The 16798-nt window shown below is 32.9% G+C and overlaps 1 protein-coding gene across 8 annotated transcripts in view; it reads left to right on the forward strand.

Moving 5' to 3' along the window:
- Positions 1 to 16798, forward strand: part of LOC134690733 (PHD finger protein 3-like) — a 45455-nt gene that overhangs the window by 6251 nt on the left and 22406 nt on the right. For 4 of the 8 annotated variants that reach the window (XM_063550773.1, XM_063550779.1, XM_063550778.1 and 1 more), the window contains exons 4-10: positions 1005 to 1276; positions 8205 to 8346; positions 10353 to 10409; positions 11056 to 13423; positions 13985 to 14138; positions 15297 to 15418; positions 15975 to 16117. In XM_063550773.1, the coding sequence (XP_063406843.1) occupies positions 1005 to 1276; positions 8205 to 8346; positions 10353 to 10409; positions 11056 to 13423; positions 13985 to 14138; positions 15297 to 15418; positions 15975 to 16117 (3258 nt within the window). Of the gene's footprint in view, positions 1 to 1004; positions 1277 to 1310; positions 1363 to 1396; positions 1449 to 5922; positions 6062 to 8204; positions 8347 to 10352; positions 10410 to 11055; positions 13424 to 13984; positions 14139 to 15296; positions 15419 to 15974; positions 16118 to 16798 lie in introns of those variants that run through there. The other 4 variants (XM_063550775.1, XM_063550774.1, XM_063550776.1 and 1 more) reach the window with 4 other exon arrangements.

Below are 16798 nucleotides of genomic sequence, written 5' to 3' on the forward strand. Positions count from 1 at the left end.
TGGCAAAGAGAAATTTAGGTATCAGATGGTTATTAGTCTTTATGCCTATCTGAATAAAAAAATATTTTTTTTTAAAATCAGGACAAAAAAAGATTTTGATTAGGCAGCTTTTTTCTGGGTAGGTAGGGTTAGGGCAAACAAACCTATTCTTTTTTATGGCCTCAGCCAAACTGAAATGATAGAATTTGCAAAGGTCCTCATTGAACATTATAAAGATCTTCCCAGTGTCCATGGTGTCCCTTTCACTAGACTTCTCTGTTCACAAAAGGGAATAGTTTCTACTTCATTTACAATTAAAATCCATGTTATAAGATATTAGCAAACATAAATGTTATTAGAAAAGACATTATTAAAACCAATGTAATAAACATGATAAAAGATCCTTCACATTGATATTCAAAGTGATAAAATAAGCTACATGTATGTGCATTTAAAAATTCAATAGTAGAAGGGAAAAACTAATATCAAAATTTAATTTAGTTATTCCTTATATTATACATGATCAAGATCCTTTTTCATTATTTTAATGGTGAGAAATTGTATGTATGATTTATTTGGCAATCAGACTCAATTTATTTACCTCCTTGTGTTAATTGAGGTATATCATATTTTTTTTATTATTATTTTGTACATAAACATGATAAATCAGGCTGTTACTTTTCATGTTTGAATTGTTTTGCATTTGAAATTTCAGGGCTATTCATAGCTGACTATACTCATTGTTTAAGGCCTTACAGTCATTGACAGTAACCATAGGCTGATCCGGGGGGGGGGGGGGGCACCCCTTTAGTTGGAAAAATTTGGTTGATTATATAGTGAATCATTGAAGCATGACTGGAGCGACCCCCCCTCTGAGGTCAGTCAGCTGGCTCCCCCTTAGAAAATGTTCTGAAACCGCCACTGGTGAGCTGTGGTTGTAACCTTCCATGTCATTCGGTCTCTGTAGGAGAGTTGTCTGGTTGGCAATCATAACATGCACTTATTTTATATTTATAATTTTTCAGAATAAATCAGAAGATCCTTCAGGTTTAGACCCTCATTTTTCTGATCATGCCTATGCCATACCTGTTAAACGTGTAACCATTCCTCCTGTTACCTCTCCCAATCCTCAGATGTCATCACCAAGGAAAAGGGGTGGGGCAAAGGATGAAGTTATGATTGTGTCGGATGTTGGCAATGATGTGGAAATCAGTCAGGAAGAAACTAAAAGTGGGAAAGGCAGAGGTCGTGGAAGAAAAAGCTTTGGAGAAATTCCTCTTGGCAATTGTAATAACAGGTAAACATAGAAACAAAAGATAGGAAAGGTAGAGGTCGTGGGAGAAAAAGCTTTGGAGAAATTCCTCTTGGCAATTGTAATAACAGGTAAACATAGAAACGAAAGGTAGGAAAGGTAGAGGTCGTGGGAGAAAAAGCTTTGGAGAAATTCCCCTTGGCAATTGTAATAACAGGTAAAAATAGAAACAAAAGATAGGAAAGGTAGAGGTCGTGGGAGAAAGAGTTTTGGAGAAATCCCTTTGGGGAATTCTAATAACAGGTAAAAGTAGAAACAAAAAGTGAAAAAGGCAGAGGTCAATCCCTTTGGGGAATTCTAATAACAGGTAAAAGTAGAAACAAAAAGTGAAAAAGGCAGAGGTCAAGGAAGAAAAAGCTTTGAAGAAATCCCTCTGGGGAATTTTAGTGACAGGTAAAGACAGAAACAAAAAGTGGAAAAGGCAGAGGTTGAAGAAGAAAAAGCTTTGGGAAAATTCCTGTTGACACTTCTAATACATGTTGTAACAGGTAAAGACAGATACAAAAAAGTGGAAAAGGCAGAGGTCCTGGAAGAAAAAGCTTTTGATAAATTCCTCTTGGCACTTCTAATATCCAGTATTAAAACAGAAACTGGTCAAGATTTAGAGCTTTGATTACTATATGCATAAATATGTAAAATAGTCTATGAGTCTCATTTGGGATTCAACTTTCCTGTGTGTTTTGCATTCTTCTGCACTGTTTAAGTAGTTGATGGATGAAAAAAATAAATAATAGTGGAGGTATTACATCCAAACTTTTTCCTTAGTCTTTGGTACTAACATCAAGGAAAAGAAAAATGTATTTTGGGATACTTTAATGTATTTCTAACACTGCACACTAGGCTGACCACATTCTTTTCAAAGTCGACCTCCTTTCCATTTAAGGAGGTGGTTGGCTTTTTTTTTTGAAATTCCAGATTTTTTTCGGTTCCACACCGAAAAAATTAAAATACTAATCACGCCTGACAGATTTGTTTTCATTGACAAAAATGGCAGATCGTAAAATTTCAATGTTTTCTTTTATTAAACAGGGGAATGGAAAGGTAGATGACGATGGTGATAAGGAAAATTCTAAGTCATATAAGTCAAATAGTTGAATTGAAATTGTTGAAATTGAAAAAAAAAGTATCAAAACAACAGAAAAGGCACACAGGCGATCGTGAAGATAAACAGGTTGGGAACAATCCCCAAATGAGGGACTGTCCTCAGGCAAGGGGTCATATTACTGTTGAAGAAAAGAAAAAGAAAAACTTAAGATATTTTAACTTAAAAGGGGGGAAATCGTTTTATTTGGTACAACTATTCTAAAAGAGTGTCCCATTATTTTTTATGTCCATAATGATAAAAAGGCCGGAAACATATATGTGCTCATTTGTTTCTCTTTAAATGTACCCCTTATAAAAGGGATAGTCATTATATTAAGAGGTTATCCCTCATTTGAGGGGTGGTGATCAATATGAACAGGACTTTAAATGGCTAATCGTCACAAAAGGATACTACTGTTCTGTGTGCCAAAAATACAACACTTAAGCGAGGAACAGGACAGAAACTTGGTTTGATAGGCCATGCATTCGCAGGATGGAGCCCTGTTATAGCCAATATGATCTGCTGTCCGAGATGCACAAAACTAATTTGTCAAATCATTTAATGAAAGGCTAACAGTGATAGCAGAAGAATGGTTCAATTCCATTAATTGTGAATACAATACTTATCCTTCTATTTGTGACCCAACCCACAGTAAAAAAAATAAACCCGATTGAAAATATTTAAAAAAATCACTCGATTGAAAATATTTAAAAAAATCACCCAGTTCCAAGTGTTTTTTTCAAAACACCCACCTTACCTAAGTGAAAAAAGGAGAACACTGCACTAGGCTGTAGAAATTTTTATTTTATTAACCGGATTTTTGTGACAAAAATGTCGGTTATTAAATTGGGGATGCTGGGGCCAACCTTAAAAATATGTTTGTTTGCAGTTTTCCGACTGTACCTTCAGACTGAAGGGTCGGTAGGTAGGAAAAATATTTTATTTTATCAGCCAAAATACAGTTTAAACAAGCATGCAGTTACACTAAACCAAGTTTCTTGTGAAGAATAAAAACCATTTTAAAACAACAAACACTGGACATGCTGAAAACCAACATCAAATGAACAGGCATTTTCAGATAATTTTTTTTTTAACCAAAACTGAAACTTTAACATAGTGTCATTATCCAATTTATGACATAAAATATGGTATAATTATTAAATACTGGAACACTTATAAACAAGGAATGTCATTATGACTAGAACTGTTTTAAAGAAATATATTCAGACATGTATGCTTCTTGACTAGAATGTTTTCATGAGTAGAGTATTTTCATCAGAAAAATGTACATATTAAAGATTTATACGACAATTATTAAAGAGGGGGAGGACAGGGGTAAGGGAGACAGACAAGGAGAAAAAGTTGGAGAAAAAAATGAAATATGAAAAAATAAAATATCTCTTTTTTTCGGTAAATTGAAAAAAATAAAATAAGGAGAAGAGGGATAGAAGAAAGGAGAAGGGTGGGGGTAGGGAGAAGGGTACCCCCTGTCCTCCCCCTCATTAAAGAGTGTATTTTTAATAAAAAAAAACCAAAAAAACATTGAATCTTCCTCAATTGAAAAAAAGGCAACTTGAAAAAAAAGCATTAAGACATCCGACTGTTTTCATATTTCTAACAATATTTAATTATATGTGATAAGGTTATATTTTTGCCAGGCTTTAATGAAAACCAAAGAAATCTAAAGTTTGGGGTGAAATCCATAGCACCCCATTAAAAGTAAATGGTCTGTACTGAAATGTTTTTAATTACATAAAAATAAAATTGGCAGCATAGCTCCTAAGGACATGTTTAAATTGAAATCACACAGGCCACACAGTTTGGGTATATTTAATATTGTAAGAAAGAAAATAATTGCAATGAGTGGGGCAGCCCCCCTTATCCTAAAGGAGCATACTCATTGCAATCGAAGATTGATTAAAAAATAGAGAGAGTATATTTATTTTTCAAGCTGACCATTAATTTTCTCTACATCTTTGTGTAGTTAGGGCTGCTTCTTATTGATTTGGCATAATCTATATCCATTAACATTTTAAATGAGCCCTTCCTCCGTACAGGCGTGTTTATAGATATCCATGAAGATTTAAGTCACGGAGGAGTGGTTTCATCTTTGTCGTCTTCACAACGATTTGTAGAAAATATGCCATACTATTCAAGCTGCTGTCAAATTTTTAACCACTGAAATTGGTTTCATAAAGTCAGCCTCCACAGATTCTGAACCTGATTTGTTTGAGACAGAATGGTTATCGTGTCAGTTATGAATATCCCCTGCATCATTGTCAATGATATCATCACACATCATTACATGTGCCTGAATCTGTACTAATAAACTTTTTTGTTTGTTATTTGTCTTAAAATTGACACGAACGACAGCGTAAAGTACTCCTCCGTGACTTCATGGATACCTGTAAACAATTTCCATGTGCTTTATCATTAAATGGTCACATGAACGCTTGACGGGAAGCTAAGAAAAAACGAACTTGAAATGTGTAATTGACCCAGAATTTAAATCTTTTCTGGAAAGGACCCAAAGTTCCGGATCGCGTCAATAGAGGTATAAAAAAAAAATTCTTCAAATTTAAAGCAATAAAATCTTCACAGTCGGAAGGATTTTCAAGGGTCGGTCGGTAAACTGCAAACAAACAATATTTTAATTTAAGCCTGGGAGGGCGGGCGGGCGGGCGGCAATCAAATGTTGTCCGTGCATTAACTCAAGAACCGTTCAACCAAAGCTTTTAAAATTTTAATATGTTGTTACTGACAACTAAATGAAGGTCAAGTTCAATAATGGTCATTTTGACTTTTACCGTTCAGGAGTTATGGTTCTTGAAAGATTGAAAAATGGCGTTTCCAGTCGTGTCCGTGCATTTACGCATGAACAGTTCTACCAAAGCTTCCCAAATTTTAATATGTTGTTACTGGTAACAAAATGGAGGTCAAGTTCTATAATGACGATTTTGACTTTTACCGTTCAGGAGTTATGGTTCTTGAAAGATTGAAAAATGGCGTTTCCAGTCGTGTCCGTGCATTTACGCATGAACTGTTCTACCAAAGCTTCCCAAATTGTACTCACAAACCATTCAATCTAAGCTTTTCAAATTTTAACATGTTGATACTGATGACAAAATAGAGGTCAAATTTGATATTGACAATTTTAACTTTCACCAATCATCAGTAATGGTTCTTGTGATATTGCCAGGACACAAATAAATGCTAATAAATCCGGTTTGCTGTCATTGTGACAGCCTCTTGTTGAATACTAAATTGGGGTTCACCTATAACCTCTCAATCCACAGAAAATAAAAACCTAGTGAAGATTCAATAGAAAAAAATGGCATTAATTCCTACTAATTTTATGTTCATGACTGCAAATGCAACCTGTAATTCAAAAAGCTATAAATAGGCCAGTTATGAAGTTTTTATATCATAAATTTATATAAAATTAATAGATGAATTCAATTTTTTTACAACAAAATAATATTCCATCTTGTAAGGGAAGTTCAACAAGGGAGATAAATGACCCCAAGCAATACCCTCTTATGAAAATGGAATAACCCACTTTGACCTAGATAATGACCTGTCTCTCACATGTGGCTTACAAGTAAATACACATGTTTTTAAATGTGGAGGAAGGAATTTTATGGATATTCAGAAGATGTACATCTCTTAGGAATTAATATTGAAAGGTAACAACTTTCTATAGTCAAAGGAACTGACTTTTATTGGAAAATCATTACACATAGATGATCATAGATGTACAAAAGGCATGTAAGGGTGTGTTTGATATCAAACTACAAGAACTGTTTAGGTTTTTGAAATCTATTCGCAATTTACCATAGACCTGAATTATTCACTTGACTATAAATAATAATGATAGTCTCTTTGAATTTTTTTGTGGTATATTTTTTGAAAATATGATAAAGACTCAAAATCTTGTATGACACACTGTCATAATGGCTTCTGAAAATAATTTCCTATTTTAAAATTGAGTCATAACACATATTAGGATCCCTTTTAAGGAAAATAAACCTTTAAGAGATAAATGTTTTTTTTCTGTCTGATTATTACATACCATACACATGAAATATATCAAAGATTATACATTAAGAGTCAACAACACTGGATATCTTTTCAGATCTCAGATGGTAAATCCAAACCATGCTGTGTAAACTAAATGAAAATTATGCTCTTTTGATTTATTATTGTTATTTAGTGGGGTTTGTGTTTCTGAGTCTTTTTCTTTCTAGCAGTTTAATGTTAATCCCTTCCACAACACTGCTATTTGATTGTTTGATATTTTGCTAGTATTTCATTGGACTAAAGTCTCATGCTTATCCATTACACAGCATTTCTCTTTTGATTAATTAAATTGAAGAATTTCATAGAAGGGAGGTTTCTTGAAAATCAATTTCACAAGATACATGTACTGTAAATTCAGTAATAAATATAGGTTTAAACATCTTTTTATATGAATTTATTGGTGTATAAACTCAACCAATTCATTCATGAACAAATAAAAGTCTGTTGGACTTTTATGATATGTTTTTGAGTGACTCCGTCCAGTTTATACACCAATAAATTCCTTTGAAAAGGCATTAAATCCTTATAATTCTTTAAAATTGGAGATAGGGAAGACTTTTTCCACACTCTTTACCTCTAGCACAGGTAAATTGTATACTTATTTCGTTGTATAGGCCTGGCGTATGAATATATTTGTTGGTTAACGCAAAAATATGTACTCAATAAAATTTACTATCTGATAAAAAATAAACTGCATAAACTAGTATTATCTTTCAAAAGAATGTTATTGTGTTTATCATTTAATCTAGCGATGAACCTGCAGCGAAAACAAATTTTGGGGACATAGATGTTATATTGCCTCCATCTTGTTTACATTGGTTACGAAAAGAAGTTTGGTCAATGTTGTCTATAAAAAAATAACCAATGTCAAGATCAACTACCGAAAGTCCTCTCGACCAATCATATCAATTTATTCCCTAATATGCAAATCATATTAGAATTATTGCGAGGTATATTTTATAAATGCCAATAATATGACTGATTGCAACGATAAGAAGTTGATTATAATATATGATACATACTGGTATGTCTGTAGCAGCTTTCCCTGTAATCACAATAATAAATCTCACATTTTCGTTCATTTAAAAATCGCAATAATAAATGCACACAATAATTTCTGAATTTACACTACAGTAGTCACTTTTGTTTGAATATTAATAATTAAGGAATAACGGTACTGTAGTTGAAGAGTTGCCACCGTCAATTATAGATTTGACGGTGGCAAATGCAGTTTTACTGGCGACGCGTAGCGGAGACAGTAAAACATAGATTTGCGACCGTCAAATCAAAATTGACGGTAGCAGCTCTTCAACTACAGTACTGTTATTCCGATTCTAATGCATTTCAAAAAGAAAAAATACGATAAAACCTGAAAAAATGTCTAAATTTGATAAATAGAAAAAAATCCGCGAAACTTCATGAATGATTTTGGCACAAAGACGTAATGGCTAAACGTGACATCATACAATGAAAACTTACAAACTGGAGGTTATTACGTTACATGTACGCTTCAAATTCGGATAAAATTACATTAAAATGGCGAACTTGAGGTAGGTGGTGTTTTATTTTCGATTATATAGTAGTAATCGAACATTTGTTGATTCAATCAATTCAAAATGGCAGGTCCCTCCTTAGTTACGCCTGGTCAACTGTGGATTTGACAGCAAACTTTAGCCAATGAAAAAAATTGTTACATCCAAATTGCATTAGAACTAGTGTTTTATTGTGGTTTCATTATTATTTTTGTAGACGATCCAATAGAATTAGTGATAATGAACAGCGTGAAATGGCAGAAAAAATAAGACAAGAAAATATACAGAAAGAAAAAGAGGCAATGGATGCTTTGAACTCTGGACAATTTAGTGATGGTCAAGATGAAACACCAAAAAGGGTATAAAAATAGAAATGCAGTGAAACCTCTTTTAAGAGACCACTTAAGTGAGAGATAATCAGTGGTCTCATAAGACAGGTTGTCTTTAAATACAGACTCAATCTTTATGAAATGCTCTATAGGAGGACCTACAATTAATAGTCTTTCTTCTGACATCAGACTCGGACTTCTCTTGAATTGAATTTTAAATGTGCGTATTGTTATGCATTTACTTTTCTACATTGGCTAGAGGTATAAGGGGGAGGGTTGAGATCTCATAAACATGTTTAACACCGCCACATTTTTGAGCCTGTCCAAAGTCAGGAGCCTCTGGCCTTTGTTAGTCTTGTATTTTTTTAATTTTTAACCGGATTTTTGTGACAAAAATGTTGGTTATTGATTTAGGGATGTACGGCGTGCAGGCTACATTGAAGACCTCTTAGTGATCTTGTGCTGTTGTTTTTTCTATGGTCAGGTTGTCATCTCTTTAACACATTCCTCATTTCCATTCTCAATTTTATTTGCTATGAAAAAAAATGAAAATATGTTTATGTCAAGGAAATGGCAACCTTATCACTCAATAAAGCAATAGACATCTAGAGGTCAGTGACCTCAGGTCACCATACAATATTAAAAAAAACCCATGAATTTTATAAGACAGTCAAAGGTCAGAGTTCCCTGGTGGTCCTTGAAGAAAATCTGCTGGTCCTCACTTTTATTTCTATTGCAAAATCAGAACTTGTGTAAATTTTAGTGGTCAAAACCTTTTAATAAAACCACCAAATTTCGAGGACTCTGAAATATGCCTATGTTGAAGGCCGTACTTTAACCTATAATGGTTTACTTTTTAAATTGTTACTTGGATGGAGAGTTGTCTCATTGGCACTCACACCACATCTTCCTATATCTATCAATTTTAATGAATATAAAAAATACACCTAATAATAGATCATTTTTGTCAAGCCTTCGACTTTAGTCGAAAAAGCGAGACTTAGCGATCCTACATTCCGTCGTCGACGGCGTCAACAAATATTCACTTTGTGGTTAAAGTTTTTGAAATTTAAATAACTTTCTTAAACTATACTGGATTTCTACCAAACTTTGACAGAAGCTTGTTTATGATCTGACATAAGATAGTATCCAGAAGTAAATTTTGAAAAAATGAAATTCCATTTTTTCAGTATTTTACTTTAAATGGACTTAGTTTTTTCTGCGGGGAAACAAAACATTCACTCTGTGGTTAAAGTTTTTAGAATTTTAATAACTTTCTCAAACTATCCTGGGTTTGTATTAAACTTGGACAGAAGCTTGTTTATGATCATAAGATAATATCCAGAAGTAAATTTTGTAAAAATAAAATTCCATTTTTTCAGTATTTTACTTAAAAATGGACTTAGTTTTTTTCTGCAGGGAAACATTACATTCACTCTGCGGTTAAAGTTTTTAGAATTTTAATAACTTTCTTAAACTATCCTGGGTTTGTACCAAACTTAGACAGAAGCTTGTTTATGATCATAAGATAGTATCCAGAAGTAAATTTTGTAAATAAATAAATCCCTTTTTTTCATATTTTACTTTTAAATGGACTTATTTTTTCTGCGCGGAACCATTACATTCATTCTGTGGTTAAAGTTTTTAAAATTTTAATAACTTTCTTAAACTATCCTGGGTTTGTACTATACTTTAACAGAAGCTTATGTATGATCATAAGATTGTATCCAGAAGTAAAGTTTGTAAAAAGATTACTCCGTTTTTTCCTGTAATTTTACTTTTAAATGGACTTAAATTTTCTTACAATCATAAAATAGTAACAAGAGGAATATTTTTATTGATTTTTTTCCTCAGTGTTGTTGAGCCTGTGATTTACAGCAAAAATAGGCGAGACACTGGGTTCCGCGGAACCCTTACAATTTTTTTATTTCTTTTATATTGTTGATAGAATGAACACCTTTTCTCATTAAAAAAATCACTTAAATTTGACAAATGTTTCAGGTCTATAATTTAGAGAATTTCTGTTTTCTTATTAGGGAAGAGGAAGACCAAAGAAAACAGGAGAAGAAGAGGAGGAGGAAGAGATTGAACAGGTATACAGGCTAAATTTTTAGGTTGAGCTACCCTAAATGGACTACATGTATGTCACAGATTTTGGTCAAATTTTACAAAAGCAGATTTTTATCATTACTTATTCGTCCTGGTCCGGTATTTAGAAAACGCCAATGTAATGCTTCCGGTTCTCTGGAGTTATCAACCTATTGTTGGCTAACTAACTTACTTCCGAAGAGGCAAACTTTCATTTTATGAAGTAGCTTTCCCCCTTTCTCTACTTCCCTTTAGTTAACAAAACCAAAATGTGCGAGTCGAGAACATCTGAACAATTAATAATTGGAATACATATTACAGATAACATGTTAAACGAAACATGTTAGTGCACATCACTTTGCAATCACTCGTCAGTATATTTTTATTGGTAAATGCACGTTTTGAAATGATTACTGAAAACTTTTCATAAATACAGAAAATTTGATAGTTTGTTACTGATTGTATCAAAAGAGGGTTGGCATCTATGCATAAAATAAGGCAAAAAACATGTATTCCAATTCAAGAAGCTGGAATTTTGATGTGAAAAGATTTCTTACAGAACAGCATCTGGTAATAGAATAAGCATAAACATGCATTTAAAGGGGGTTTAAAATGATGTATTGCCCTGATGTCATTTTGTACTTTTTTAAGGTTGAAGATGAGAATGATGAAAATTCAAGTGAGAGTGAGACTGACATAAAAGATGAACAAGTTAAACGAAAAAGGGGTAGACCTAAAAAGGTCAAAGATCAAGAATCTGAAAGTGAGGCTGAAAATCTGACTAATAAAAAAGACAAAAAAGGAAAAGGTAAAAAAGTGAAAGATGATTCTGATAGTGAAGAAGAGATGCCAAAGCAAAAAGGGAAAAAAGGGCCGTCGTTGAGTAAGAATAAAAAGCAGGAGGAGGATGCTGATGATGAAAGTGATGAAAAATCACCAAAAAAAGGGAAGAAGAAAGACAATTTGAAAAAGAAAGGAAAGAATGAAGACAGTTCTGAAAGTGAAAGCGAAGAGGAGTCACCCAAAACAGAGAAGAGAAAGCCAGGCAGACCAAAGAAAATTAAAGGGAAGGAAATATACACAGAAAGTGAAAGTGAAGAAGAAACACCAAAGAAAGGGAAAGGAAAGAAAGGAAAAGGGAAACAAAAAGTTGAACAAAGTGATGATGACAATAAAAAGAAAAAGAAAGGCAAGGGGAAAAAACAGGATACTGAAAGTGAAAGTGACATTAAAATTACAAAAGGGAAAAAAGGTAAGGGAAAACAAATAACTGAAAATGAATCACCTAAAAAGAAAGGAAAAAAAGGGAAAGTGAAGGAAGAATCTGAGGAGTCTGGTGAGGAGGAAGAGTCTCCAAAGACAGCAAAAGGGAAAAAACTAAAAGGAGGAAAAACGTCAATGGGCAAAAAAGGGAAAAAGGAAGAACTTGAAGATTTATCAAGTGAAGAAGAAAATCAGAAAAATCAGAAAAACAAAAGTGCAAAAAAGAATGAAGGAAAAGAAGAAAAAACAAAATCTCTGACAAAAAAGGACAAAAAAGTAAGCAGTGATGAAGAGGATGAGCCCTTAAGTGCTATTAAATCAGAAAATACTAAGGTTCAAAGTTCAATTAAGAAAGATATGTCTGCCAGTAAAAATATTTTTGAGGCATTGTCAAAGCAAATTATGGAATCAAGTGCTTTAAAACGTAAACATTCAGAGACAGATAGTGTTGATGGGAAAATGGTCAAATTAAAACACGAAAATGGGGAAGACTCTCATATAACACAGCAAGATTCTCACGATTCAAAGAAAAAGGAGGAAAATGGTGAAATGAAAACTCCCAAATCTGTGAAAAAGAAATTTAGAAAATCAGAAGAGTTTTTAGACCTTACAATGACTGATTTGTTTAAACCTGATGGTGTTGTCAGGAAAGATGAGGAACAAAAACAGGAACTTACAAAACCTGATGAGAGTGATAAACATAGTTATGACTCAGCTTCAAATAATCAGGATCATACAGAAGTTTTAAATGATGAAACTGTTGTAGTTACAGTTGAAGAGAAAATTGATTCAGATGAAAAAGTTGAAGAGAAAATTGATTCAGATGAAAAAGTTGAAGAGAAAATTGACTCAGATGAAAAAGATATTGAAAAAAGTATTGCAGCTGATGAAAATTCAGTTAATGAATCTAATGAATTAAAGCCTGTTGAACAAATTCCACTGCAAGAAAGTGAATCAGAGGTTTCACCGTCAAAGGGAGGTAATGATGAATATACAAAAATAAAGGAACTAAGTGAATCAGAAGTTTCACCTTTTAAGGGAGGTAACGATGAAAATATAAAAATAAAGGAACTATACAAAAGAGTTGCTGACAAATCAGATGATTTGAATTCTTCTATTGATTCTAACTTTGGAATTGTATCAGTATCTATGGTTACTTCAGATTCTGATAGAGAAGAAGAACCCATTCAGTTTGAGGCTACGATAGAAAACATTGAGTTCGTCTCTTTGCCAGAGGAGGCTGTTCAGTTTCAAGCTGAAATTGTTCCAGGTTCTGACAATGTTTTAAGTGTACAGGTATGTGAACCGGTAGAGAAAAAGAAAGAAGATGAAGATGTATCAAGTGTGACAGAAAATGTGGTTCAGAAAGATGATATTGAAACAAAAAATAAAGATGAAAAAGTATCGCAAAAAGAGACTGCGGTTAGTAAAGCAAATGTAGAAACAAAACAGGTGAAAAAAGTAACACCAAAGTCCGTGCCAAAGCGTGGAAAAGTTTCTGAAGTCAAGGGTTCTAGTGATTTAGACACGTCTGACATAACTGGATCAGAAATGGAAGACGATGGCCGTGTATTACGGAGAAAAAGAGTAAGAAATCCACTTGTTGAAGAATTTCTTAAAAAGGAAAGAAAACAGCGAAAGAAAACAACAAAGTCTGAAGATGAAGGTACAGATAAGGAAGTAGAAAAAGTGGAGGTAAAAACGATAAAACAACAGGAAAAGAAAACAGTAAAAGAAAAAGAGAAAAAAGAACCCGGTAAGTTTGTCATGTGATTGACAATTGCTATGTTTAAAAGAGGCCTTTTAATGGATACAGGTGTGTAATCAGTAGTTACTATTTAAAAGAAGAAGATGTAAAATAATTGACTACTATCAAACAGATACTAAGGTATGAGGATGTTAACAACTGAAGGTCTTCAACAATGAATAGAACCTATTCCATAAAGTAAGCTATTAATGGTCACGGGATTGCAAATGTGATACGATTCAAAAGAAAAACCTATAGCTTTAACCTAAACAAAAAAAACAAACAAAATTGGCAGATAGCAATCAAGGGTTTTAAGCAATTTGTGGAAAACAATAATAAGTTTTTACATAAATAGATTGATTGTATAGGGTATATATGTCAATGAGACAGCAACCATGTTGTAAAAAAGAAATCTAAAGTGCAACATGTGGTCTAAAATCTTTGTGATTGACCTACAATGTCCTAAACATTGGAAATTCAACCAGTGATCTGATGATGTTAATTTACATTTTCATAATTTTTTTATTTTTTTGTATGAACAATAAAGAATAAGTTAATTATTTCTATTAGAAGTGATCAAAAAGGCAAAAGAAAAAGCGAAAGAAAAGTCAGAAGACGAAGAATCATCATCAGAAGATGATGATGATGAAGATATGGACAGCGAAGAAGAATATGAGCCTCCAGATCGTAAATACTGTATCTGTAACAAACCATATGGTAACAAGTACGTACAATGTTAGCTACATATAGGGTAATTAACAGTCTATTTATGTGATTTTGTGGGTACTCTTTATTATGGATTGAGCAAAATTTATTTTTCAAAGATGTCTGATTTCGTTGATACAAAACTGACGTGAGAAAAAAACATGTGTTTTTCAAAGGTGGCTAATTTTATCGATACAAACTTCTACAATATTTTTATTTTGTTGAACCATTTAATTCATGCTCCAGCTTTATTGAAGAAATTCACTGAAAATATATCCCATAAATAATACATGTAATAATAAATCAACAATACCCTTTTTGCATATCACAGTATATATGTCAGCGAGACAGCAACCAAAAAGCATAACTAATTAGTTTCAAACAGCAAACTGCTTACTGTGACTTACAAAACTTAAAAATCACACTTGGTATTTGGTGGCGTTCCTGTCTTTATTTTTTATTTTAGTGTTTTCTAGACTTTTGTTATTATACTGTTAAGTGCCAGTCTAAGAATCAGGCAGTGGTGAAAACATGACCAAAAAATCCCACCCAATTTGACATTGATTTCAGTTCATAATATGTAGTCATGCACAAAAATAACATTCATTTCTGTTTTCTGTTCTGGTAATAGTTTAGTTTTAGTTTAAACATATTTATTTATAGTGGATTGGGAAACAAGTTTTGCAACTTATATTAATCCCTCTCCACTTTGCGGGTGCGAGTGCTGCCTTGTAGCGGCATTAGCCTACTCTTTTTCGAAATCTACAAGGGTGTCTTTAACGTGCAAGAGATATGGCTCTCTCTTTACACGGGTCAGCCATTTATCGTCCCCTTCCGACGGACTATCATCGTTTCCTTAAGACCATACTTGCAAATGGTGTCAAGGGAGAGCCGAAAATTGTAGAAGATACAATTTGGTTGAAATGCACTAGAAATTAACGAATAAGGGGAGATAACTCTGTAATTTGCTATCATTCTTACCAATTTTCTAAACGAGTTATTTGATATTACCAGACACACACAAACGAAAGACTTATAATTTTTAACTCAGGATGATGGTTAGTATTAAATAGAATGATTAGCTTGGTGGGTTTTTTCTTATCATGTTTTGATTTTTACCTTAATTGCCTGATTTTTACAAAGACTGGCACTTTTAATGTTGCCATGGTATTTCCAGATTTATGATTTGCTGCGATAGATGTGAGAATTGGTACCATGGTAAATGTATCGGGATAACTCGTGAGAGAGGAAAAGAAATGGCGGACAAGGAAGAAGAGTATATCTGTGATGGTTGTAAGGGTAGGTAACCATGCATGATGATGTCACATATAAAGAACACAACTTTCTGTAAATGTTTGAAAAGGAAAGATAACAAATAATTAGTGATACATATTCCACCACTGTCATGACTATAACTCTTTTATTATGATATTTCTCCACTCCAACAGTTTTACAGTCTCCAGGTTTATAGAATATTAGAACCTGTCTTGAGTAGACAAATATGGTAACGCACTTGTTGCCTTTATAAAGTCTATATTTTCTGTGATGGCAGGTAAAAAAAATCCATTGTTTACCATTGCAGCCTTGTAAATGTTGCTATTTCTCTATTGATTGTGGTCAATAAACATGCCCAATGAATTTTGGTGGTGTCACTTTTACAGATCTAGAGTTATGCCCCTTTCGAAATGGAAAATTTGCTGAATTTTTTGTTTCCGTTCTCGAACTTAAGTTTGCCTCAAACAAATGTTATGAAACTTATGCACAATGCTTATTACCTAAAAAATACATAGTTATCATACTATTGGAGTTCCTTTGACATGGCTGCTGTAAAATATTTCCCACATTTATCTTACAGAGAAAGAAAAGATAGAAAAGATCAAAGGCAAATCCAAATTAGAAGACAGTAAAACCACCTCAGGGTCTAAACCTCTGATTGTTAAGATGCCTGGATTGAAAAAGGGAGATAAGATTGTTAAAACTGGTAAAGCAGAACTAACAGTAAGTATTGCCATAGATTTAACTTTGCTAAAGTGGGCAAGTCTTTTATATAGTGTCCTGTGTCTGCCCTTTGGCTATATTTTTTTCTTTCTACATATATAACTTGATCATAAAGTGAATTTGACTTTTGTATTTTATTTCACATTTTTTACACGATTTCATCTGGTACAACATATTTCCAACATATTCAAGATGAAGAGATATTTGTATATGTAGATCTTGTTTGAAAACATGTAGACCATATCAAGTCAGAGTATAGACTTTATCAATGGGACTTGTTTTAATTTGGGGAAACCATAGTACCAAATGACCTTTGTTTGTTTACCAATTAAGCAATAGCTCACAAATTGTTTGCTATCAAATGATTTGTACTTTTATTTTCCAACATTTAGGTTTCAAGTGTATCTAATGAAAAAGATTTAATTTTCACTCAATATTTTTAGCAGAACATTCCATAGAGTATTAATATTGTGGTTTTTATTTTTTTCACAAAATTGACGATGAAAATTGTATGAAAATTTCATATGAATTCAACAGTATATTATTGGTATAATTATAGATTATTTATGTTTTGTTAAACGAGATGCATTTTCTCATTCGGAGCCCTGAGATGAGATGAGAATGAGAAAATGCATCGAGTTTAACAAAACATAAATAATCTATTTATCGCTATTATTTGTA

This window comes from Mytilus trossulus, chromosome 11 (assembly GCF_036588685.1).
Source record: "Mytilus trossulus isolate FHL-02 chromosome 11, PNRI_Mtr1.1.1.hap1, whole genome shotgun sequence".
Taxonomy (NCBI): Eukaryota; Metazoa; Mollusca; class Bivalvia; order Mytilida; family Mytilidae; genus Mytilus; species Mytilus trossulus.